This window comes from Protopterus annectens, chromosome 1.part2 (genome assembly GCF_019279795.1).
Source record: "Protopterus annectens isolate FY-2018-M chromosome 1.part2, PAN1.0, whole genome shotgun sequence".
NCBI lineage: Eukaryota > Metazoa > Chordata > Ceratodontiformes > Protopteridae > Protopterus > Protopterus annectens.
The window spans coordinates 556,703,387-556,729,134 of NC_056727.1; the positions used below are offsets into that span (position 1 = coordinate 556,703,387).

General features: G+C 41.7%; 1 protein-coding gene across 2 annotated transcripts in view; it reads right to left on the minus strand.

The window, feature by feature from the left end:
* Positions 1–25,748, minus strand: part of ENTPD6 (ectonucleoside triphosphate diphosphohydrolase 6) — a 921,044-nt gene that overhangs the window by 616,115 nt on the left and 279,181 nt on the right. For both annotated transcript variants that reach the window (XM_044057700.1, XM_044057708.1), the window contains exon 3: positions 217–293. In XM_044057700.1, coding sequence (XP_043913635.1) covers positions 217–293 — 77 coding nt within the window. The remainder of the gene's footprint in view (positions 1–216; positions 294–25,748) is intronic.

The window sequence follows — 25,748 nt, forward strand, 5'->3', positions numbered from 1 at the left end:
CAATGCTACCGCAGCACCACCACCGCAGTATACACTAGGTAATAAACATAATAACTATATTAACTCCTTCAACCATCAGTAACCTAAAATATTTTTGCAGTTCTGACCATGTTTAGTCCAATTTTGCTACTGCTGATCAAATCTCTAAAGCCCATGATTTTGCAATATACAGAGTTAAGAAAATAACTTTGAAGTATTCATGCAATCACAGTTTACCTCATTAGGTTCATCAGCGTAAGCAGAAAGTCCAGGTTTCAAAGCTTTAAAGGTTTCATTTGCTAACTTGGGAAACCCTGTAAAAAGAAACACAGAGCATTACTATACAAAAACAGCAGAATGTAGCTTCATATATTTTTGAAGAAACAACAATGTCTTATTTATTACTCAAGATGCATATTATTGAATGGAACAGTAGCTGGGCAATGCACCAAAGCACATATTCAGAGAGTACAAAGCACCAAAGCACATATTCAGAGAGTACAAAGCTAACAACAAGTGACAACAGGCCAGAAAACGTTCTACAATTGCTTGGCATAATATTTTAACTGCAAAACACATTACAGTAGTAAAGGATACAAAATAGAAAAAAATGATTTCATCAGCTAAAATAAGGACGTGTAGAGGTTTATGTACATGTGTAATCATTTACTTATTTCATTTAGTGGAATGTGTAAATCTCTTATCTCATGACTGTTTTTCAGGCTAGGCCCAATGTGGTATTCATAATGATTTGGGACAGTTAGCCCCTTGTCACTTTAATATAAGAACATCAAGACTGAACATTCAGTGGGCTCCCTGGGTGAACTTTATGAACAGAATGTGTGTGTGTGTGTGTGTGTGTGTGTGTGTGTGTGTGTGTGTGTGTGTGTGCGCGCGAAAACGGTAGAAGCAGCATCTGCCTGTCTTGCATGTCAAGTGGCACCAAGGAAAAAGCTTAATTCTTCTGCTAGTGATGTTTGGGTCTAAACAAGCTGTACCAAACTGCAGGAACTCAGGGCTGAGCATACAGTACCTGAGAATAACTATGACTACTGCAAATTCAGCACACCATACTTCCCTGACTTAGTGCAAACATTTCTGTTATTGTTGTTTATTCTACCTATGCACAATGATAAAAAGGATTTAAAAAAAAGAAAAGAAAAAAATTTTTCTGAACAGAAGTGGAAGTACTTTTTACTACCATTCTACCACTGTCAGAAAGAGTTTAACACCATTTTACTCACAACACTATGCATTTATGACCACCATCCTCTCTTTACCAATCATGAAACATGGCCCTGTAGACAGTAAAGATTAAAAAATGAAATGTCGCACACTTCTACAAACACAAATCTTACAAGGCCCTGTAGACAGTAAAGATTAAAAAATGAAATGTCGCACACTTCTACAAACACAAATCTTACAAAACAACGCACACCTAAGGCAACACCTTCCCCAATGAAATCAACAATTACTTAAACAAAAAAGTTAAAAGGAAAAAGAAAGTCTGGTTCCATGGCACAGAGAAATAGAGCCATGACTAATAAAATAAGTTGGAGCATGGCATTTTGACACATTGCAATATTAGTGCCTGCATTGTAGGCTGAACATTCAGAGTTGTACGTCAGTCTCACGGTGAGGTTTAATATAAAGGAGACAGTCACTAACTGGGACTGTAGCTTATGGTTTCAAAAATCCTTCTGGCAACTGGTTAGTAAGTTGAATCTAATAAACCATCTCTCACTGAAACTTGTAGAATAGATAAAAAAAAAAATTAAAAGAAACAGTAAGAAGCTCTAATGTATAGGATTTAAAATGGGATTGAGTAACGGACAGAGAAATTGAAAAAAAAAAAATTAAGAAAAGCTCTTAATGAGAAAACCCCAATCCCAGATGCACTATCTAAATTCTGGCTAAAGGTATTAACATCTTTACACAAAAATCTATCCCGAGTAAGATTTATATGCACATTCTGCACGGACACTAACCAGGTTAACAACAGAAAAATCAATATCCCTGCTTAAAAGTGTACCTGAAAGAAACTACAGACCAATAACTTGCCATCCAACAATATACAAATTATATACTAGAATTAATGAAGACAGAGTAGTTTGAAAAAAAAAAACTGAATTATGGCAATAAAACAAAAAGTTAACAAGAAAGTTATATGGAGAAAAAGGATTACTTGTTAAATAAAGCCCATAGCAGAGAGTTGTAAAACAGGGAAGAATCCAAGTATGGCATGGATGGATTGCAAAAACATTTGACAGCATCCCACATTCGTGGATAGATTACAGTGACAATGAAAGTGTGGCAAACCAGTTTGCATTTGAACTATGACAAAGGGCAAAATTATTATTCCAAACATAAAAATTCAAAGGGGGATTTCCCAAAGTGATTCTTTGTCACTGGTGCTGTTTTAACTAGCCCTAAACCCATTAAACTGGTTACTTAACAGATTAGGCATTGGTTACAATTTGGCTCCCAGAAACCAACCTTGTTTAAGACTTCTTATCTACTTTTTGTGGATGATTTACTGTATAGTTCATCAGATGAGGAGTTGAAAGCACAAATACAAATGGTTAACTTTCACAGACGATACAAGAATGACATTTGGTCTTGATAAATTTGCAAAAGCATCATTTAAAAAAGGAAAGCTGCAGTACCAGGAAAATATAAACCTCGGGCAGGAATGTGATAAAGGAACTTGAGCAAGAGCAAGTGTATACATATTCTGGAACAGATGAAGAATCGGCAATAAAACGTGAACAAATGAGAATAAAGCTCAGTAAGGAATACTTCAGAACACAAACTTGTACTGAAAACTGCCTTGTCATCTAGGAATGAAGTCCAAGCTATAAATCTATTTGCTCTTCCTATTCTAACTTGCAGTTTTAGAGTGACTGCCTGGTCCCAAAAAGTACTGCATCAAATGGATATGAAAACAAGAAAAATGCTTTATAGTTATCAAATAATGTATATCAAGATTAGATTCCTCACTCTGAGGAAGTACGGGCCTCTTCAAAACTGATTACTTGTTTACATCTGCAATTGTAACACCACATATCTATCCGATGACTTCATCAAATCCAAACACACCGAAAATTGTAAAACATTAGGAGAAGCCTCAAGATGATATCTTCCTTTAATTTAGCAGAAGCATTTCTGTATCAAGTGGAAATGGCCATCAAACCAAAAGAGACATAAAATCGGACAGCAACTGAATGTGCCAAAAATGAAAGAATATAATGAAAAGGATCAGATAAGAAGGAATAAAAACTGGAAGATACACAAATGTGGTGGCAAGTACAGATATCTCAAATAACAACCTCATATGGATCAATATTTGACACAGAAATGGTTAAGGAGAGGTGAAATGAAACCAAAAGATGCAGCACAGAATAGTGGACTATGGCCCTGGAAATAACATCCAGCTTGTAATGCTTAGTGAAAGTATGAACAGATGATCAAGCAGCAACCTCAAGGATGGAACTGGTATTCTTGAAAAATTAACCAGAGGAGGCAACAGCCCTGGTTGAATGAGCCTTCGCTGATAAGGAAAGAGATTTACCATGAAAAGAATAACAAAAAGAAATGCCCTAAGAAGTCCTGGAAGAGATTGTTTGCTTAGAAACAGCCAAACCCAAAGACAGGAGATGAAAGAAAATAAAAACCTGCACAGATCGGTGAATAAAAAGAAGTTATGTACTTACCATAACGTTCCATGTGAGTTGTTTATCTCGCCTTTATTCTCACTGATGGGTTCGGAGCCAAACCTCGGCTCCGACACGGCCGATTGCAAAGATCAAGGTTTGCCAGTAGCTCGAGACCAAGCCCCTTAATCCCACAATGCACTGTTGGAATTACCTCAGATCTTGTTTGCTGCAAATATACATATATATATATATATATATATATATATATATATATATATATATATATATATATATATATACACACACACACACACACACATATATACATATACACACACACATATACCTTTACCCTACTCTAAAAGGGAAACAATTTCCAAAGGAAAGAAATACTGAGGAGCCAGGATAGTACTAGCCTCTAAGTCTACTGTCTGCCAGGAGAGGGAAGGAGGGAGGGATGTGAGAATAAAGGCGAGATAAACAACTCACATGGAACGTTATGGTAAGAACATAACTTCTTTATGTGAAGTTGTTAAATCTCGCTGTTTATTCTCACTGATGGGTAGCGTCCCTAGTACCCTCAATCTTGGGTGGCTCATGGAAGTACGTTTTTAAGTACCGTGGAACCAAAGGAAGACCTATCCCTGGAAGCCTTATCTACTTTGTAATGTGTGATAAAGGTATGAGGCTTAGACCATGTGGCTGCAGCACAAATATGGTCAAGGGGCAATTTAGCTTGAAAGGCAGAAGACATAGAAATGGCTCTGGTAGAATGAGCCTTAGGTTTGTGTGTCAAAGGAATGTTAGCATTTGCATAAACAAAGGATGTACAATCTGATAACCATTTAGATAAAGTTGGTTTAGCCACTGGATTACCTTTTCTGGCTTCTGAAAAGGATACAAAAAGTTGATCTGATTTTCTAATATCCTTAGTTCTGTCAAGATAAAATCGGAGTTGCCTGTGTACATCGAGTTTGTGAAGCACGTATTCCAATTTGTTAGAGTGGTTGGGAAAAAACACTGGCAGCTCAATGACCTGATTGATACTGGATTCAGAACAGACTTTAGGCAAAAATGAGGGGTTTGTTCTGAGAGATACTCTATCGGCATGGAAAATCATGTAAGGTGGTCTGACAAGTTCTGACACACTGCGGGCAGAAGTAATGGCCACTAGAAAAATAGTTTTCCAGGATAAATATTTGAGGTCACAAGAATATGCTGGTTCAAAAGGGGGGAGAATAATTTGAGATAGCATAAAGTTTAAATTCCAGGGAGAATAAGGAATTTTGACAGGAGGTCTCAAGCGAAGAACACCTTTAAGAAAAGTTTTAGATAATTTATGGCCCATAACGTTCGAGCCATCGAATCCAAGGTGGAAATTTGAGATGGCGGCTAACTGGACTCGAACTGTAGCAGCTGCTGCCCCTTCCTTAAAAATCTTTGTCAAAAAATCTAAAATGGGCGATAACGGAGCTCAGAAAGGGTCAATATTCTGTGTGTTGGCCCAAATTGAGAACCTTTTCCACTTACTGCAGTATAATTTCCTGGTGGATAGCTTGTGAGAAGACAACAGAATTTGTCTTGTATCTTCTGAAATTGATTGAAGCCTGGCAATTAGGGGAAGTGGATTAGCCAAGCAGTCAGTTTCAGGGACTGCAGGGAAGGATGGAGGTCCCCTGACGGATGCATCAGAAGGTCGGAAACTGGGTCCAGGATCCATGGATCTTCCAACAGGTGATGGTGGAGAAATGGGATCCAAATCTGTCGAGGCCAGTAGGGGGCTATGAGGATGACAGTCCTTCCCAGCGATTTTGCTTTCTGTGAAAATCTGGGTATCAATGGAAAGGGTGGAAATGCATAAAGGAGACCCGGGGGCCAATCGTGTATGAGTGCATCTCTCAGGTGATGTCCCGGAGGTGGTATTAGGGCAAAGTAGCTTCTGCATTTTGAATTGATGTGGCTGGCAAAGAGGTTGCAGCAAGGCTGGCTCCATTTGTGGAAAATCAACTCCGCAACCTGTTGTTTGAGACACCACTTGTGAGGGAGCAATATCGCCCTGCTTAGCTTGTCCGCTATCACGTTGGATTTTCCCGGGATGTGCGTTGCTAACAGAAAATGCTGGGATGACACAGCCCATTGTCAGACCCTGAGGGCTTCTCAACAAAGGGGGTAAGACTTGGTTCCACCTTGCTTGTTCAAGTACCAGAATACGGACATGTTGTCCGTCTGAATTGCAATAGTTCCTAGAGGAAGAGAGTACTGAAAGTACTGCAATGCCAGAAGTACTGCTCTCAACTCCAGAACATTGATATGCAGATGTGACTCTTGATCCGTCCATGTGCCTTGGGCAGTCTTTCCCTGAAAATGCCCCCCCACCCTATCAGGGAAGCGTCCATGGTCACAGTGGCTACTGGGGGGGGGGGGGCAAAGGGCCTTCCGATTGTGACATGAAGAGATGTCAACCACCACTGAAGGTCTTTCTTGCAGGTATCTGTGATGAGAATTATGTGATGCATTGGCAGTTTCTGGTAAGACCACTGAGCAAAGAGGAGCCATTGAAGGATTTGCATATGTATCCTTGCGAGTGGTATGGCCAGGACTGCAGCTGCCATCAAACCTGGCACGTTCAAGACCTCTGCTGCTGTAGCTTTGTTCTCTGACACCAGTGAGTTGATGTGTTGGCGGAGAAGTGAGACTCTTTTGATTGGAAGACGTAGAGTGGTGGTTGAGGTGTCTAACTCTGCTCCTATAAAAACAGTATGCTGCGATGGCAATAAGGCAGACTTTTCGAAGTTGACTGTAATGCCTAATTGATGGCAGAGTGTCAGAGTGTATTGTGTTGCCTGAGTCAATTGATGCCTGGTGGTAGCGGTGAGGAGCCAATCGTCTAGGTATGGAAACACCTGGAATCCTAGATGCCTCAGGTGAGCCGTGACCACTGCCATGCATTTGGTGAACACTCTGGGGGCTGTAGTGAAACCAAAGGGCAGGGCTCGAAACTGGTAATGATTGGCTCCCAGCCGGAAATGCAGGTGATCCCTGGAGCGTCTGTTCATCCTTATGTGATAGTATGCATCCTTGAGATCTATGGAGCACATCCAATCGCCTTTCCCTACGAAGGGAAGAACGGACTGAAGCGTGACCATTCAGAACTTCTCTTTCTTTATGAACTGATGGAGTCTGCTGAGGTCCAAGATAGGTCTCCAGTCCCCTGTTTTCTTTGGTACCAAAAAGAATCTTGAGTAAGTTCTGAATCCAACTTGGTCTGCTGGGATTGGTTGGATGACTCTTTTTCTAGCAATTTGTGGACCTCTATGATTGCTTGTTCCCTGAGACTGGGTGGAACATCTGGAATTCTATATACAGGAGTGGGAGTGGTAGAGAACGGTATGAAATATCCTCTGGAAATAATGCTTTGAACCCAAGTATCTGATGTTATGTTTAGCCAGGCTTCTGGGTACAAAGATAAGCGACCCCCGACTGCCTCCAGAGCCGGACAGCTGGGCCTCCCTTCAGGGGCACTGGTAGGGCTGACCAGAGAACTGTCCTCTGTCGCCCTGTTGTTGCGGACCCCCTCTGCCGCGTGGGCGGCGTCTTCCATTATAACCCCCTCCTCTGCCTCTAGAGGGGGTTTCTCCATGTGTGTGTTCTGGAAGGTTCCCTGTGCTTTTCAGAACCACATTTTTCCGCCCTTGGGATAGAGCCGAGTAGGGGTAGAAAAATGGACTCCAGCGGCAGATAGGGTCTTGCCTTCCTGCTCATACCTGGTTAATGTTTCCTTTACTTTAGGCCCAAACAGTGATGAGCCATCAAATGGAGTGTTAATAAAGGAAGACTTAAAGGGCTCTGCAAAGGAACAGAGACACATCCAGACTTGTCTCCACAGAGCAATGCCAGAACTAGCGGCTCTACTCGAAATATCAGCTGCATATATGATATGAGACGCATGGACGAGTTCACAATCTGTCGGCCACCCCTGCAGCTACTGTACCCTGAAGAGTATCGCCTAGCTCTTTCAGGTGATCTCTTTGGAGTCTAGTGAAATGGGTTAAGTAGTTTAGCGATCGAAGAGAAAAGGTCGCTGAACTAAACATGAGTTTCCCATATTTATCCATGATCCTAGACTCTCTATTAAGAGGATGGATAGATGTGGATGTTTCAGACACTTCCTTTTTGGTGGCTGCAACTATGACCATGGCATCAACAGGCACTCCCTTGGTCAAAAAGTCTTTGTCCACTGGGGCAGAGATAAACTTGTTCGGCTTCCAAGGGACAGGTTCCATGGCCTCCGGCGACTCCCACGCCTTACAAGAGATCAGGTCCATGAGTTCATCGTAAGGCAGAGACACCCAAGAAGTGGAAAGTTGAGACCCAAAAGCCTTTAAGAGCACTGACTCGTCCTCAGTAGGGGTTTTGGACTGCCAACCGCCCCTCTGATTTAGGATCTCTAATATCTTTGCAAAGGAGATATCCTCAGAGGGGGATCGAGGGGACCATTCTGTCTCATCCAGGTCAGTGTCAGATGTCAAAGACTCCTGTGGGGAGTCCAAGTGCCTCCTCTTGCACAATCTCTTCCTGGGTACCTCAGTGGTTGGATCTGGGGAGGTCTCGGAAAAGCAGGGGACGACCTGTGGGGGTACTTGAGGCTCTAGGTCTCTACGCTTTGCAAGGGGACTGGTAGATGAAGAAGTGGGCACAGTAACTTGAGGGGAAAGGGAAGGCCAAACCGATGCTGACTATGTCTTAGGAGACATGACTCTCCTCATGGCGTCAAAGGTGCCATGGCTCTGACGAGAAGGGGTAGATGGACCTGAAAGGACCATCTGATCCTCTCGCTCCAAAACCATAGGCTCCGAGCCTGAGGTAGGAGCCAAGCTCATCCAAGCCGAAGCCCCGAGAGGAAGAGTAGGCACCAACATCAGTCCGACTATCCTCCCTGGACCAAACAGGAGAACATTGGCTCCTAGCATCCTCGGTCGGCACCAAGGACGTCCGAGTAGATGGAACCGATTTCCCCGGTGCGAGTCTCGGTTCCAACGGTTCGACAATCATCAGTTCCGGCTCCTTCAGCTCCAAGGGTCCAGTACGGCTCGGAGAAGGAGTAGTCAAATCCGGTTCAATGGTCTTCGGCTCCAACGAAGTGGTCGGTGCCGACAACAATTTAGCAAGTCCTGGTGCCTTTAAAAGCTTCTGCACTAGTCGATCCATATCCAAATAAGATAGGCTGACCGAAGACTTGGAGGAATGCACAAAAGGTGCTGACTGGAGCAGAGGAGATGAGGGGACCTCGGGGACCGGCTCCAAGACTGGGAGCTGGCTCCGAACCAAAGGGACACTGATGATCCTGTACCCTCTGATCTCTTTGCCCTCTTGGTCTGTTTGGAATCAGAAGACTTTGAAGATTTTGACGAAGTGCTAGCACTTTCCTGGCTACCCAACACTTCAGAAAATGAATGCTGCAGTAACCCCCTATCTATAAGTTTTCTCTTCCTTTCTAAGAGAACTCTCGATGAAAAGGAATGGCATATACTGCAGGAGTCTTGGAGGTGTTTAGCCCCCAGACAACAGACAGATTGGACATGTCCATCCGTAACGGACATTTTCTGTCCACAATCTGGACACTTTTTAAACCCCGATTTGGGTGAGATTTCTCTCTCTCATCAGACATTCTTTCAACAGAACACCACAAAAAAATACCTGTAAAGGCTAAATACAGGGCTAACTAAGCCCACACTAAGAAAACTAATAACACTTGAAGATAGCAAGACTAAATAGGGCCAAGAAAGGACCTAACACCAAGAAAACAAAAACTACACACAGGGTAGATCTCTACAAAAAAACTAACTTACTAAACTATTATTATTTTAAACTAAAAACACTGAACACTAGCAATTACCCAAAAACTATAAAGAAATAGTTTTTTTTTAACTTGCGATTTGTCAAAATGGTCCGAGCTAACTGGATCACTGAGATCTCTCTTGCCGTGGCAAACTAGATCTGAGGTAATTCCACCAGTGCATTGTGGGATAAGGGGCTTGGTCTCGAGCTACTGGCAAACCATGAGCTTTGCTATTGGCTCCGAACCCATCAGTGAGAATAAACGGCGAGATTTAACAACTTCACATCTGTAGTTTTATCTAAATATCCGAGCAGTCTCTACAAATCCAAGGTGTGAAGAACCTTCTTGCTGACTGCAGAGAAGGAAAAAGGAAGGCAGAGGAATAGACTGATTAAGGGAGGACTCTTTAACCACCTTGGGCATAAAAGAAGGGTTTGTACAAAGAGACACCCTATCGCTGTGGAAAACTAAGAAAGTAAGAACAGCCTTAAGAGTCTGAAGTTCAGGCACTCTTTTGGCTGAAGTGAGAGCCAAAAGAACAGTCTTCCAAGTACAATGTTGTAAGGAAGCTGAAGAACCGGGCTCAAAAGAAGTCAATTTTTCAAGTATAAAACTGAGGTCCCAGGAAGCTGGAATAGGCTTCCTAGGAGGCCTGCCATGAAGGACACCTTTAAGAAATTGCTTAATCTCAACTTTAGAGGCCAGAGGAGGAGTGAAGGGCAGAAAAGCAGAGAGTACAGTTGTGTACACTTACCATAAATGTAGATGCTCGAGTGTATTCACTGTTGCAGTCATCACATTTGAGTTATCTGCTTGCAGTAGCCCTCAGTCAGTCTAATTATCAAAGTCTTGGGTCCTGCATCGGTTGCTGTCTCATCTTCCATGACGTCAGGTAGTCAGGGATATAAAGCATTCAGACGACGCCATTACATCATTTTTTCTTGCCCCAGATGTCAGGTGCCCCCCTAATGGGAAGCAATTAAATATAAATATGCAAGGTTATACTTCCAACAAAAAAGCAAATACACCAAAAAGCTTTTAAGCACAGAAAAAGAGAATAGAGGTATAGCCAAACAAAGTCAGAGGGCTGGAGGGAGGGTAACCAATACTGCAACAGTGAATACACTCTAACATCTACATTTATGGTAAGTGTACACAGCTGTACTCGGTTCTTCGTGTTTCACTGTTGCAGTCATCACATTTGGGTAGATTCCCAAAGCTAAGGAAGGGAGGAGGAGTTTAGACAGCATTAGGACCAGCTACAAGTCCCTGCAAGACTGCAGTGGCAAAACCAGCTCTTGATTTAGATAAAATAAACAAATGGCAATGCTTGGTGAAAGTATGTACAGAACTCCAGGTAGCAGCTTCTAAGATGTCCCTGGTAGGGACACCTCTGAGAAAAACTGTAGAGGTAGATGCAGCCCTGGTTGAGTGTGGTCTTATCCCCTGTGGAATAGGTTTTCCATGGTGCTTAGAACAGAAATTACTGCAATGGCCTATCCATTTAGAAATGGTTTGCTTTGAAATAGCCTTCCCCTCTGACCCTGCAGCAAATGCCACCAGCAATTGTTCAGATTTCCTTTGAGGTTTAGTCCTGTCCAAGTAAAATCTAAGTTGTCTGTGCACATCTAAGGAGTGCAGTATCCATTCCCCTTTGTTCTGTGGATTAGGAAAGAAGGCTGGCAAATGAATAGACTGATTAAGAGCCACACTGGATATCACCTTGGGCATGAAGGAGGGGTTGGTCCTGAGGGACACCCTGTCCGCATGAAAGATGATGAAAGGCTCCACTGCCATAAGGGCCTGTAATTTAGATACCCTTCTAGCTGAAGTGATTGCTAAAAGGAAATTTAACTCTGCACTTGCAACTGGCTCAAAAGGAGGTAGAGTGAGTTTTTCCAATACAAAGTTAAGGTCTCAGCCTGGAGTTGAAGCTCTCCTGGGGGTCTTAAGTTTTTGTCCCCTCTGAGGAATTGCTTGAGCAGTGGATGAGAGAAGAGGGGTGGTTCTGTGTTGCAATGAGCTGAAATGGCTGAGTCATGAATTTTGATGGAGGAAAAGGAAAGGTCCTTGTGAAGCATCTCATTTAAGTATTAAAGAATCTGAGGTAAACTGGGCGCTGCTGTGCCCATCCCTTGAGTTTGGTTCCAGGAACAGAATCTTTTCCATTATTCAGCATAAGGTTTTCTAGTACTAGGCCTCCTTGCCTCCAAAATGACATCCAACACTTGTTTCCTGAGGGTTGGTAATGGAGAGGTCAAGCAATTAGCCAGGCTGCCAGGTTCAGGGTTTGAAGTTGAGGATGCAGAATCTGGCCCTCCTGCTGGGACAGCAGGGTAGGGGCCTGAGGCAGGTGCCATGGTGCCAGCAGTGACATACTGCGCAAGAGGGGATACCAGAATTGGTGTGGTCAGTCTGGTGCAATCAGTATCGTCCTTGGTTTATCCTGTTTGATCTTTAGTAGTACTTTGGAAAGGAGAGGCAGACGAGGAAAGGCATAAACTGATAGATTTTTCCAGTTGAAGGACAGGGCATCCACTTTCCAAGCTTGTTTGTGGGGAGTCCTTGTGCAGAATTTGTCCAATTGGTAGTTCTGGGGGGAGGCAAACTGGTCTATATCTGGGCTCCAGAGTCAAAAATACAATATATAAAGGTTTATTTGTAAACCCAAATAACCATAGACCGGTTTCGGCAGAATATGCCTTCCTCAGTGTGTTACAGACGAATAAACAGAGGATAAAAAATACATATGCATATATATAGTATGAATTGACCAATGAGCATAAAAACTGCCCTGTCATTCATTAATATTCATGAATAACAGTAGGGACACCAAAAACAGTGCAATTCAAAATGAATGATACTAGTAATGATAATTTAAAAAAAAATGCAAAACAGTATACATATTTAGATAGACCAGTTATGCTAAAATATGTATGGAACATATTAATAACATGAGAATATATTATAACAGGACAATATATTATAAATATAGCAAATAATGGAATGGATTTGATAACCACCCTGATGTAGTCAAAGCAAAGTGCACAGAAATGTGCAGAGTGCAAAATACAGGGGAAATATTCAATATCCTGCTGTACTAGGTTAGCAAAAAATCTGATAAACATATATCATCATGATAAAAAACAACATTATAAAAATATATGGATTATGGAACCAATTGGTATATGAAGTAAGAAACATACACTGAAGTGAATGAAGTAAGAAACATACACTGGCTTACAAGAAGTAAAGTGATACCTGAGTAACGATGTTCATAGGTATATATAGTCATGATAAGTCGGCATATGAATGTTGGTATGTTCACATGATAGGATATATAGTGGACAACTGTGACATAAGAAAAGTTTAAGGAAATCAAGGTCAAAAATGATCATTGAGTCCTGGACTGAAAATAGCTCCCAAAGTAATGATCCAATATTTCTCCTTCTGATTCAGAATGCCATGCCAGCCCTGTTTATTGCTACGATCACCCACAATTCGATCAATAATCATAAACATAAATAGTGCTTGTGGATGTTGGAGGAGGTGTTGGTACATAGCATTGGTGGTCCTTTTGTTTTCAAAATCCATCCTTTGGGTATTGTTAGTTGACCACTTTTGGTCTGCTCTTCCTGGTGCTATTGGTAGGCTCCTCACTCCTGACAACCCTGAATTTGAATTATAGAACTCACTCTTGTAGTGGGTTTATCCCCAACCCTACTGTGTTTCTGCAATTGTTGGTATTAGACTCACAGATTGTCACAGCATGGACCTTGATAATATATTGTCTGAACTTTGTAGGGGGAGGTTGGGGTCCCCAGGAATTTTTTAAAGTGAACAATTAAATAGGAAGTTTAACCCCCAAAAGGGCCAAGTTTTAGTCAAACATTTGTTTTAAATTTTTTTTCCAAAAAAAATAAATGGGTTGAGTTTGCCCAACCTTTTTGGGTAATATAAAAAAAATGGGTGATTAAGTGGGTCCATTTTTTTTTAAAACTTTTGAAATTTTGAAAATTTTTCTCCGGAAAAAAAATTTTCTAATTAAACCCCAAATAAAAAATTCAGGTAAAAAAATTTTTAAAATTGTAAACAAAAGTTCAAAGAAAAAGATAAAAAATTTCTAATTTTCCAAAAGGGGACCCTTGAGAAAACTGTTGGTTTGCAATCCGGTAGGTCCCCAACTCAAAAGCCCAGGCTTTTTAAAAAAGGGGATTTAAATGTTTTGAAGCCTTTATTACGTTTGAATCTAACGTTACTAGGAAAAAAAAAAAGTTTTGACTAAAAACCCAAAAAAAAAAAATAATAAAAATAGGGTCTGATAAAATTTTACCAAAAAACAATCAACAAATTTCCAATTTTTAAAATTTCAAAGATCAAAATTTTTACAAAAAGGGCCGAATTTATACCGGTTTTTTTTTATAATTTTTGTGAAGATTTTTTTTGTAACAAATCAAAACGTTATTCTAAAACGAGAGTTAGTTTTGGGAAAAATTTCACCTATGAAAAGCTGATCAATAAGAAATTTTCCCTTCTTTTAAAATTTTGGACACCAAGGAAAACCAACAAAAAAAATCCCGGGGCAATCGAATAACAAAAAAGAAATTTTTACCAGGCAAACGCTTTTAAAGATCTATTTTTATAAAATTACTGGCTTCATGTTCAAAAAAGGGATTCCCAATTTAAATTAAAAATTTTTATTCTTGTTTTTGGGATGGGGGGGAATTTGTAAAATGTTTCCCTCAAAGGTTGAACAAAAAATTTTTTTTTTAAATTACAAATATGGGAAAATAAAAAGGGATCTAAACTCTAAATTTTCAAACAATCCAAAAACTTTTTGGGGGGAAATTCAAGCCCCAATGTTTTCAAAAATTTCAAAATCGTTAACCCAGGGTCTTTAAAATGTAAAACCCACCCCAATTAAGGGGTGGATTAAATCTTAAATATGGGGAAACCCAATTGTTCTAATTAAAAAACATTTTTTTTTAACAGATAAAAACTTTTACCCAAGGAAGCCTGGAGCTTAGGGACTCCTACTTTTTTAATACTTACATGGTTTTTAAAGAGTCAGACAATTATTCCCAAATCATCCGGGTAATTTGAACGAGTTGGATTTGCAGATGTAACACATAATTTTGGGGAAATACAATTAAATCTGGGTTAATTTTTCTAAAAACAAAACCTAATTTTTTTTGACTGACGAAATAAATGGTGTGGGGCCTTTACCCCAAATAAACATCTTTTTCTAGAGAAAAATGAAACATCTGTATACATTTTGAAAAAATTTTCCCAAAAGGGGGTCTAAAAGTGATTCTCCAAATTTTGAAAATATCATGTTACACCCCGGGGAGAAAACCAAAAAAAACAAATTTTATTAGTCCCCCAAAAGCAAAATCCAAAGGGTTTTCCCAAAATTTAAAATAATTCTTATATTAAAAGCGGGAATTTTAACCATAATTTCCCTGGAAAAATTTTTTATAAAAAGGGGAAATTAGGATAAACTCTCCAAAAAATAGGAGGGGGGTATTAAAACATTAATCGCAAATTTTGACAACCGGGGTTATTGGGAAAAAGATTACCACCAAACTTCTAAAGGGAAACAAGAATTTAAACATTTTTCAAAAGGACGGGGTTTTATTTTGTCCTTCAGGTTCAGAAATCCAGAAACGGGGGAAATTAATGTGAGGCATAAAAAAAAAGGCCCAAATTTGGGGCCAACCTTTAAAATACAAAACTTTTAAATTTTACAAGGGGTTTTGAAAAAAGGGGTGGCTGGCATTTAAATCAAAAAAATATTGCCTTTTTGGGGAAATTTCAGCCAGGCTCAAATCTTTTTCCGACCCAAAATTTTTTTAAACATTTACATAACTTTTATGAAAAAATTCGGAATTAACAAAACCCAGCATTTATCAGGAATTTACTCTTTGAGGAGCTTATTTTTTTGGGTTTTTTACTTTAATTGGTTCCATAAAAAATTTTTTAAATGTTTTACTTAAAAAATTTTATCGAAAAGAACAGGTTTAATTCCTTTTCATCATTCGGGGTTTTCTCATTTAAAAATTTTCCTTTTTTCAATTTTAAAAAGTTTTAAATATTTTATGTTTTAAATTTTCCAAGATTTTAAAAATTCATTAAATGGTCTTTTTGTTTAAAATTTATTTACAATCATTATTTGAATTATTGCCCCTATTTATTCATGTATTAATAATCACTTTTTACCATTGGTCTTTCTAAATTTATTTTGCATTTTTTTTTTTTACTTAAACATAGGAAAATTTGAAACGGGGTTTTTTTTAAAAAAAACATTTTTGTATTTTACTTAATTTGCTTTTTTCCTTTCTGTTTCGGGTATTTTTTTGGGGGGAAAAAACGGAATCTGGGTATTTGTTTACAACATTTAAAGTTTTGGTTCCATTTCCACTTGTGGGCCCGGGTTTTTGATTTTGATTTAAAACTGGCAAACTGGGCCAAATGTTTAGTAACTTTTTCCCAAAACCCATGGTCCAGAGGGGTAGTTCCCCCGTTTTTATTCCCTCGGTTGCCTTTTACCATTTTGCCTAAGTGGGGCCCCGAAGGCTGTCGAGAGTAACCTTTTTTTTTATTAATCAGGTGTTTGCGGGTTCCATTTGCCCTGAAGATTCCTGAGGTCCCCCAGCATTCTAAAGTCTTTTGGGTTGGGGAGGGGGTGTGAATGGTACCCCTTTTTTTTTTTGGGGGCAGGTTGCCCCCAAAAGGAATCTAACTGTGGAAGGGAAAAGGTATTGTTTAGCCTGGTGTTGAAAAAGGTTTTTTTAAACCAGTTTTTCTTAGCAGTTTGATAGGAAAAAAGGTCGGGACCTGAAAAGGTTGAAATTTTTGTTTAGATACAGGGTTTTTCCATTAGTTTGAAAAAGGTTAAAAAATTTTGCCGGGAAAAACCAGGGGGAATTGTTTCAAGTTTGTGGTTTAAAATTTGGGAAGGGTCGGGATTTTTTTCATTTAGGGACCCGAAAGTTGCACTTGTCAAAATATTAAAAGTATTTTGGGTTTTGTGAAAGACAATACCGGGTTGGGAAATGAATATTTTTTGCCTGCTGCAATGACACCAGGTTTGGGAACGGGGTTTTTGGCCAAAGGGCAGGGAGCTGATGTGATCCCCTGCGAAGATGGGACCTGCAAGACCCTGAGGGGTGCAGGTGGGTTTCCTTTAAACCAGGTTCCCCAGGATTTTCCTGATGGGAAGGGTGGGGTTTGCTCTTTTTTTTGGTCCCAAAAAAGGGGTTTTGGTAGAAGGGGGATGGAAGATTGTCTTTTTGGGTACCAAAAAGTTTAGTAAAAACCCCCCCTTTTTCCCTTTCTGGTACAGGGCTTGAGAGATTTTTTTTTTTGGGGAATTTTAACCCCAAGGGAAAAACCCATTTTTCCCGGGGTAAGGTTTAGTTTTTGTTCCGAATTTTTAAAAGCTTGGAAGGGTTAAGTTTTTTGCAAGAATTTCCAAAGGGGGAGTTTTAAAACCCCCTATTTGGGGGGCCCCCCATGAGCTTTTTATGGGACAACTTGTTTGTGGCTTTTGCTAGGGCCTGGAAGAGGCGGGGCCTTTTTGGGGTGCCTAAAACTTGGAGGGGAAAGGAAATTTTTAACTTTTCATAATTTGCTTCTTTTTTTTTAAACAGGGGCCTGATTTGGGGCCCCGCTTTGCAACAGTCGGGAAAGGCCCCCCAAATCCCTTTAAAACAGACTCAAAAGCCCCTGCAAGATGCCTCTAGAACAAAACCACTTGAAAAGATGCCCTTTTTAAAAAACATTAAATTGTTCCATTTTCAGCAATCAAATCAAATCTTTTTTTTAAGCAACCCAAATCCATTTTTTAAACAAGAAACTGGATTTAACCCTAAGGGCCCAAGGTTGCAAAGGGAATTAATTACCCTCCCAATTTTATCGGGGTGGATTTTTGGAGGTAGTTTCCCCCTTGGGCCCTTGGGGTTTTCCCGGAGGTGGGTTTTAAAAAGGAATTTAAAGGGGAAACCCCTGTAAATAAAAGGCGGGGACAAGGTGAACAGGGGAAGTAGCCCAAAACAAAAACAACAGTCAAAAGCTAAAGGCCTGTGTTGGGGTAGGAGTAAGAAATCCCTAAGCCTCTTTTTAGAATCAGAGTAATCCTGGCTTTTCCAGTGGAAATGCTCCCTAACAGCATGTAAAGTTTCATCAAAAGAGAAATCCTCTGGAGGGGAAGCAGAGGGAATAGAGTCCTCTGCATCAGAATCCTAGATAAGGGTAAATCTTGGTCATCAGAGGATACAGAAATTTCAGAATCCTGATCAGAAGTATCATAGGCAAATTCAGTCCTAGGTCTCTTAGAGGGGGAAGGTTAGCTTCCTGATTAAAGTAATAAGGTCTTAAGCCATTCTTATCATTTTTTAGGCACAGAGGCCTGACCATGCGGTCTTGGCGTCAGTTTTTTAGGCAAGGTTCGAGTTTTAGGCCTTGAAGAAGAAGATTGCGTCGGTTTAATATGCAAGTCAGTAGGCCTGAATACACCCTCACAAGCTGGTGCCTACACAGCGGCTCCAGACCCATCCAAGGTACAGAAATCCGCAGGTTCCACAGTTGGAAGCATCTCGCGGCACACCGGTCTCCGAATGGGTCACAGTAGCGTCGTCGGCAGCTTTGGACCTAGGCGGCCTGTCTCTGTCTTTATCTTTGCGTTTTTTCAGAATGTCAGTAGTCGGATTCCTTACCGAAGACATATCTGGATAATTGAACCGGGTACCAAAATATTTAGAGGTGTAAATATACCGATGCCGAATAGTTTGCCATTTAAATAAGGCACAAAACCGACAGCAAGGTACGTCGTGGTCAGGGGCTAGGCAAGGAATACAGTAAGAATGAAAATCTTTATGAGGTATTTGCTTTCCACAAGAAATGCAATTATTGACTTTTAATGACATCGGTTTAGAGCAAGAAAAAGTTTCCCCAACGGGGTACTTAGCTTTAGTTGAAGACTTCAGTTCTGAAACTCGAAAACAAAAATTTCAGGAGTCGGCCGACCGGCACTTGCGAACTGCTTCTGCTTCGGGCACCGCACGGCAAGAAAGACTGATGTAATGGCATTGGCTGCATGCTTTATACCCCTGACTACCTGACGTCATGGAAGATGAGACAGCAACGGACGCAGGACCCAAGACTTTAATAATCAGGCAGACTGAGGCTACTGCAAGCAGAAAACTCAAATGTGATGAGTGCAACAGTGAAACACGAAGAACATCTTGCAGACAGGTGAGCTTCAATTGAAGAATATGCTAAACTAGCATGAAGCAGATCACACAAATAAGACAGAACCAGAGGAACCTCCACCGATAGAGGATCCTGATGGCGAGAGTGGCACCAGACACAAAATTTTTTCCATTTGGACATACACAATTTCCTGTTAGTGGGTTTCCTGGCCTCCCACAGGACCCGAAGCATGTTGTCAGAAAAGAGATGCCAAAAAAGGACCAAAACCCTATCACCCACAGTGTCAATTAAAGACAGGACAAGTGAGGATGTCCAAGAGACTCATTGTCTTCTGTGAGAAGAGCCACCTGGTGAGATAAATTCTGGTGATTGCCCCTGACCAAGTGAAAAACAAGAGGTAACCAATGCTGTCATGGCTAAAAAGGAGTCACTACCAAGGTTTTGGAGAGTCCTACCTAATCTTATGCAAGATCATGGTAACAGAGGAAGGGGCTGGGAAGGCATACAGAAACTCTGCATTTCAAGGAAAAGACAGGGCATCCACTTTCCAAGCCAGAGGACTTGGGACTCTGGAACCAAATAGAAAAAGATGTCTGGAACTAACTGAGGAATACTTCACCAATAGACAATGTCCAGGAACACATCTCTGTGAAGCATCCATTCATGAGCTTGAGTGCTGGACTTGCTCAAAGAGTCTGTCTCTAGATTCTGCTCTGAGGGAATGTAAACTGCCTGAAGAGTCACTTGATACTGGGCAGCTAGATCCCAAACCTGAAATAGGACCTTGAGCCCCCTTGCTAGTTTGCATACCATGTCACTGTGGCATTGTCTGTGAAAATTTTGAGGGACCCGGGATGCAAGATGGAATAATAAGCCTGAAGAGCTAGAAACATGTCCTCATTTCCTTTACATTGATGTGGTCCAACCTCTGATGAGAGCCCAGAGACCCTGAACCTTCACAGAGTCGAAGGAGGCCACCATCCTCTGTCTGAGGTATCTGTAAGAGCTCCTAAGTTGGGAATGGAGCCTGGAAAGGAAGTCCTGGGTTGACAGAAAGTTGAAGTATCCACCACTAAAGCTCAAGCTTGAGAGAGGGAAGGAATGGATTGGGAAGTCCAAGGGGTGGCAACGTTGAAGCCACACTGACTTCAGGAACCACTGAAGCTTTCTCATGTGGAGCCTGGCTAGAGGGAGCCCCTGAAATGGTGAAAAATGATACAGAGAACCCTGAAAAATTCCTTGGCCATGACTGAAGCCAGAGAAAGAAGAGACTGGAAAAAGGCAGCAAGAGGCATGGCCTTTGGGACAAGCAGAGATGCCAGCAAAGGGATGGTCTGAAGCCTACAACTGAGGAAAATATGATCCTGAGAAGGTGTCAGAGCTGATTTCTGGAAGTTTAAGGTGAACAGTAGATGCTGTAAAAGAATAATTGTAAATTGGAGATCCTGAAGCAGAATATCACTGAAAAAAGCTTGAATGAGCAGACTGTCCAGAAAGGGTAAGATCTGAACTCCTCTCATTCTACAAAAGGCAATGACAGGATCAAGGCACTTGGTCTATTTGTGCAGTAGAGAGGCCAAAGTCAAAGCAGAGAAAGTACAGTTGTGTACACTTACCATAAATGTAGATGTTCGAGGGTATTCACTGTTGTAGTCATTACATTTGGGTAATCCTGCTGGCAGGTTGCCCTCAGTCAGCCTGAATTCCAAAGTTTTGGGTCCTGCGTCGGCTGTCGTTGCCCCTTCCCTGACGTCAGGTCATCAGGAGTATAAAAGAAGCAGCCAACACCATTTTCTTTAGTTTTTCTTGCCCCAGATGTCAGGTGCCCCCTTAAAGGGTAGTCAAAATTTATATCTATATATAAAACAACTTGCAGCAATATAAACTTTACCTTCATCCACAAGCAAATACACCACATAGGTTGTATAAATTAGAGAAGGAAAGATAGGTTCCATCGGAAGAAAAGTGGGGATGGCAGGTGGGTAACCTGGACTGCAACAGTGAATACACTCGAACATCTACATTTATGGCAAGTGTACACAACTGTACTATGTTCTTCATGTTTCACTGTTGCAGTCATTACATTTGGGTAGATTCCAAAAGCAATGGTTGGGAGGCTGGAGCTAAACAGCATTAGGAACGGCTATGAGACCCTGCAGAACTGCAGTGGCAAAGCCTGCCCTGGATTTAGAGTAGAGTGGCAGATGATAGTGCTTTGTAAAGGTGTGCACTGAACTCTAAGTAGATGCCTCTAAAATGTCCTTGGTTGGTACTCCCCTGAGAAAGGCTGCTGAAGTGGCTGCAGCTCTGGTGGAATGTGGCCTAATGCCCTTAGGCACTGGCTTGCCATGATACAAGTAGCAGAAACGAATGCAGTGGCCTATCCATTTTGAAATAGTCTGCTTTGAGATAGCCTTTCCTTGTGATCCTGCAGCATATGCCACTAGTAATTGCTCTGTCTTTCTGAAAACTTTAGCCTTTCCTTGTGATCCTGCAGCATATGCCACTAGTAATTGCTCTGTCTTTCTGAAAACTTTGGTTCTGTCCAAGTAGAATCTAAGCTGTATGTATACGTCCAAAGAATGCAGAATTCTCTCCCCCTTGTTCTGTGGATTTGGATAAAAAGTTGGCAGATGAATGGTTTGGTTAAGAGCCACACTGGACACCACTACACTGGACACCACTTTAGGCATAAATGTTGGGTTTGTCCTCAGGGAGACCCTGTCCAGATAAAAAATGATAAAAGGTTCCACAGCCATGAGTGCCTGTAGCTCTGAAACTCGTCTTGCAGAAGTTATTGCTACGAGCAGAGCTGTTTTCCAGGATAAAAACTTTATATCAGCAGTAGCAGCTGGCTCAAATGGAGACAGGGTGAGTTTTTCCAAGACATAGTTGAGGTTCCATGCAGACATTGGTGATCTCCTTGGAGGCCTTAAATTTTTTGCTCCTCTGAGGTACTGTTTTAATAAGGGATGAGAAAAGATTAGTGGCTCTGCATTGTAATGAGCCGAAATGGCAGAGGCATGAATTTTAATAGAGGAGAAAGATAGGCCTTTGTGCAGCATCTCAGTTAAGTATTGTAAAATCTGAGGAATATTTGGCACAGCTGTATCTGTTTCTTGTGCCTGGTTCCAAGCACAGAATCTCTTCCATTTTCCAGCATAAGATTTTCTAGTACTAGGCCTTCTGTCTTCCGAAATGACATCCATCACAGCTTTGCTGAGAGGTGTGTTTTGTATGACTACATTATCTGCCATGCTGCCAGGTTTAAAGTGCTGAGATGGCTGTGCAGGATCTGATTGTTTTGCTGGGACAGTAGATGTGGTACTTGAGGTAGGTTCCAAGCTCCTTAATATTGGGTACCAGTGCTGGCGGGGCCAGTCTGGTGCAATCAGTATCATCTTTGGCTTCTCCTGTCTGACCTATAGGAGTACCTTGGGGAGGAGAGGCAGAGGGGGAAAGGCATATACTGAGAGGTTTTTCCAGCTGAAGGATAGGGTGTCCACTTTCCATGCTTGTCTGTGATAAATCCTTGTGCAGAATGTCTTTAGTTGGTAGTTGTGAGGGGAGGCAAATAGAGCTATGTCCGGGCATCCCCATTTCCTTGTTATCATGCTGAAGACTTGTGGATCCAGCTGCCACTCGTGGGGATCCATGAGGTTTCTGCTTAGTTCGTCTGCCAGAGTATTTTTCCTTCCTGGCAGGAATTGTGCCTGCAGATGTAGTTGGTAAGTCAATGCTGTGTCCCACAAAGTCATGGCTAGTCTGCAAAGGGGGCAAGAATGTGTGCCCCCCTGCTTGTTTATATACCACATGACCGTGGTGTTGTCTGTCTTTATCAGTAGTTGTCCTGGATGAAGTAGGTCCCTGAAGGCTGTCAGGGCATTTTGAACAGCTAGCATCTCTTTTAGATTGATATGTAGATGCATTTGGTTTGAGGTCCATGTTCCCTGAATGCATCTTCCTGCCATGTGGGCCCCCCCAGGCGTAATGTGACGCATCCGTTGTTAGTGTCTACCTGGCTGGGGGTAATGCGAACGGCTGTCCCTTGTTTTGGCGACAAGCTTTTGCCCACCTTCGAAACTACTGTTGCAGGCAGAGAATGAGTGTAATTATACTTTCCAGGCTGTGTCAATGTTGAGTCCAAACACTTTTTAGGTACCATTGAGGTTTCCTCATATGCAGTCTTGCATATGGAATTAGTAGGATGCAGGATGCCATGGAACCCAAAGCCTGCAAAATTTTTCTTGCAGATAACTGGGCCTTTGTTGCTAACATTTTGAAATAGGTAGTCAGTTGCCTTTGTTTGTCTGGCGTGAGATAAGCCATCTGGGCAGTTGTATTTAAGCTTGCACCTAAGAATATTCTCTCTTGATAGGGTATTAGTCTTGATTTCTTTTAGCTGACTGTGTACCCTAGGCATGTTAGAATTTTTTTCACAAACGCCAGATGCTGTAAAAGGATGTCCTTGTTATCTGCTTGAATTAGACAGTCATCCAAGTAAGGATATATTTGTATTCCTCTTTGTCTGCAGAATGCAATTACTGGTGCTAGGCACATTGTAAAGACCCTGGTCGCAGTAGATAAGCCAAAGGGCAGTGAAGAGAATTGGTAATGCCTTGAGCCAGCCTTGAATCTGAGGTATCTTCTGCATATTTGTCTGATTGGGACATGCAGGTATGCCTCTTTTAGGTCTAAAGTTACAAGCCAAGCGTTCTTGCCCAGCATGGGCAGAAGCTGCTGCAAAGTTCACATTTTGAATTTTAGTATATCCAGGAATGTATTTAATCGATAGGTCCAGTATTGGCCTCCAGGCCTTGTCCTTTCTGGGTACCAAGAACAGTCTTGAGTAAAATCCTTGTCCCCGCTCTTGCTCTGGCACTTGCTGAATGGCCCTCATGACCATGAGGGATGAGACTTGTTTTTGTGCCTCTGCCCATTGATTTTTTGGCAGATCTGGCCAACCGTTTGCCTTTGGCAGGGTATGGAAATGGAACTTGTAGCCTTGTGACACGATATTTAGAACCCACTTGTCCTGGGTAATAATGTGTCAATTTTGAGAAAAAAGCGCTAATTTTCCTCCTAAGGGTGCTGCCAGGAAATAAGTGCTTGGTGCAGGCAGGGTGAAGTCATTGGGACCGTTTCCTGTAAGGTTGTGATTTGTCTTCTCCACTTTTGGAGGTAGAAGCACCTCACTGCTTTGACCTGTATGAACCTTACGCCTGGGATCAGCCTCTAGGGCGTCTGGGTCTGCCCCTTTGAGGTCTGACACAGGAAAGGACCAATTCTTTGTTGGCCAGTGTCTACTAAACCTAGGTGGCTGTACTTGTAAGAAATCTTTGACAGTTTGCATAGATTTAGCCTTGTCCTCCATTTTCTTTAACATCTCTTCTGCATTAACACCAAACAAAGTATCATGCTGTAAAGGTGCATCTAATAATTTAACAACTTTAACATGATCAGGCAGATTTTGTTCCTTTAACCAAGCATGCCTTCTAATTACAGAACCTGTAACTGCAGCTCTGCAGGAGGCCTCTAAAGAATCAAAACCACATTGCAAAGTATGCTTCCAAACTTGTTCAGCTGCATGCAATATATCCTGCATTTCCTTGTTTTCTGCACATTCAGAGTTTAACATTTTCTGTTTAAGCAATGCCATGACATGTTGCTGATATTTGAGCATATGAAACTGACAGTTTAAGGCCCTTATAGCCAAGGTAGCAGATGTGTAAACCTTTTTTCCCCATCTATCCAGTGCCCTAGAATCCCTGTCAGAAGGGGTAGGGGTTTTTTGCAGTGGAAGCCTTAACTCCCTTGGGACCCTGAGAAATAGTGTCTGGGTCTGCAGCAGGGTTTTTAAAAAAGGAATTTATGTGAGTCAGGAACCCTGTAATATCTGTTAGGCTTAACAGGAGCTGGAGGTAAGGAGTCAGGGGTAAGGCTAGACTCCGGAAACACATCATCTACAATGTCTAACACAGGAGGGATGGCTAGTGGCTTGTGCTGAGGTAGTAACAGGAAATCCCTGAGCATCTTTTTAGACTCTGAAAAATCTTGGCTCTCCCAGTGGAAATGCTCCCTCATGGTATGTAAGGTTTTCCCAAAGGAATAATCCTCAGGAGGACAAGCTGAAGGTATGGATTCTTCAGCATCAGAATCCTCATAAGGGGGAAAAGAGTATTCCTGATCAGAAGAGGAATCAGAAGAAATGGAAATCAAGTATTCGGCCATTTTGAGCATCTGTTTTTTGGGCATGGAGGCCTGTCCACGTGGCTCTTGAGTTTGCTTCTTTGTCTTTGAAAGTGCTTTAGTCTTTGCCTTTGAAGTTGGTTTAATGTATAGATGTTTTGGTTTGAATACACCTTCAGAAGCCGGTGCCTGCTCAGCGGCTCCGGACCCATCTGAAGGATTAGCGTCCGAGGCTCCAATACCTTGAGTTTCCAGTGGCATGGCAGACTCCACGTGGGAGTCGGTAGCGGCCTGTGACTCTAAAGTAGTGGTCGTCAGGGGCTGAGAAAGTGCCTCATTGAGAACCGGCGAACCAGCGACTAGCTTAGGAGAAGCTTCGTCGTCGGTTTTGGGCCTCGGCTGTCTTTCTTTTTCTTTGCGTTTTTTGTGAACTCCGATAGTCGGATGGCTTTCCGACATTTCTGGATAATTAAATCTGCGTCCAAAGTAGCAAAATCATACCGACGGTTAATAGTGCATTGGTTAAATCTAGCACAAAACCGACAACCCAGAAAATTATGATCAGGCCCTAGGCAAGGAATACAGTAAAAATGAAAGTCCTTATGAGGTATTTGCTTCCCACAAGAAATACAATTACTAACTTTTTCTGACATCGGTTCTGGAGCAAGAAAAAAGTTTCCCCAACGAGGTACTTAGCTTTATAGAAGACTTCGGATCTGAAATTCGAACTTGAAAATCTCAGGAGTCGGCCGACCGGCACTTGCAAACTGCTTCTGGTTCGGGCACCGCGCGGCAAGAAAGACTGAAGAAAATGTCGTCGGCTGCTTCTTTTATACCCCTGACGACAGGGAAGGGGCGACGACAGCCGACGC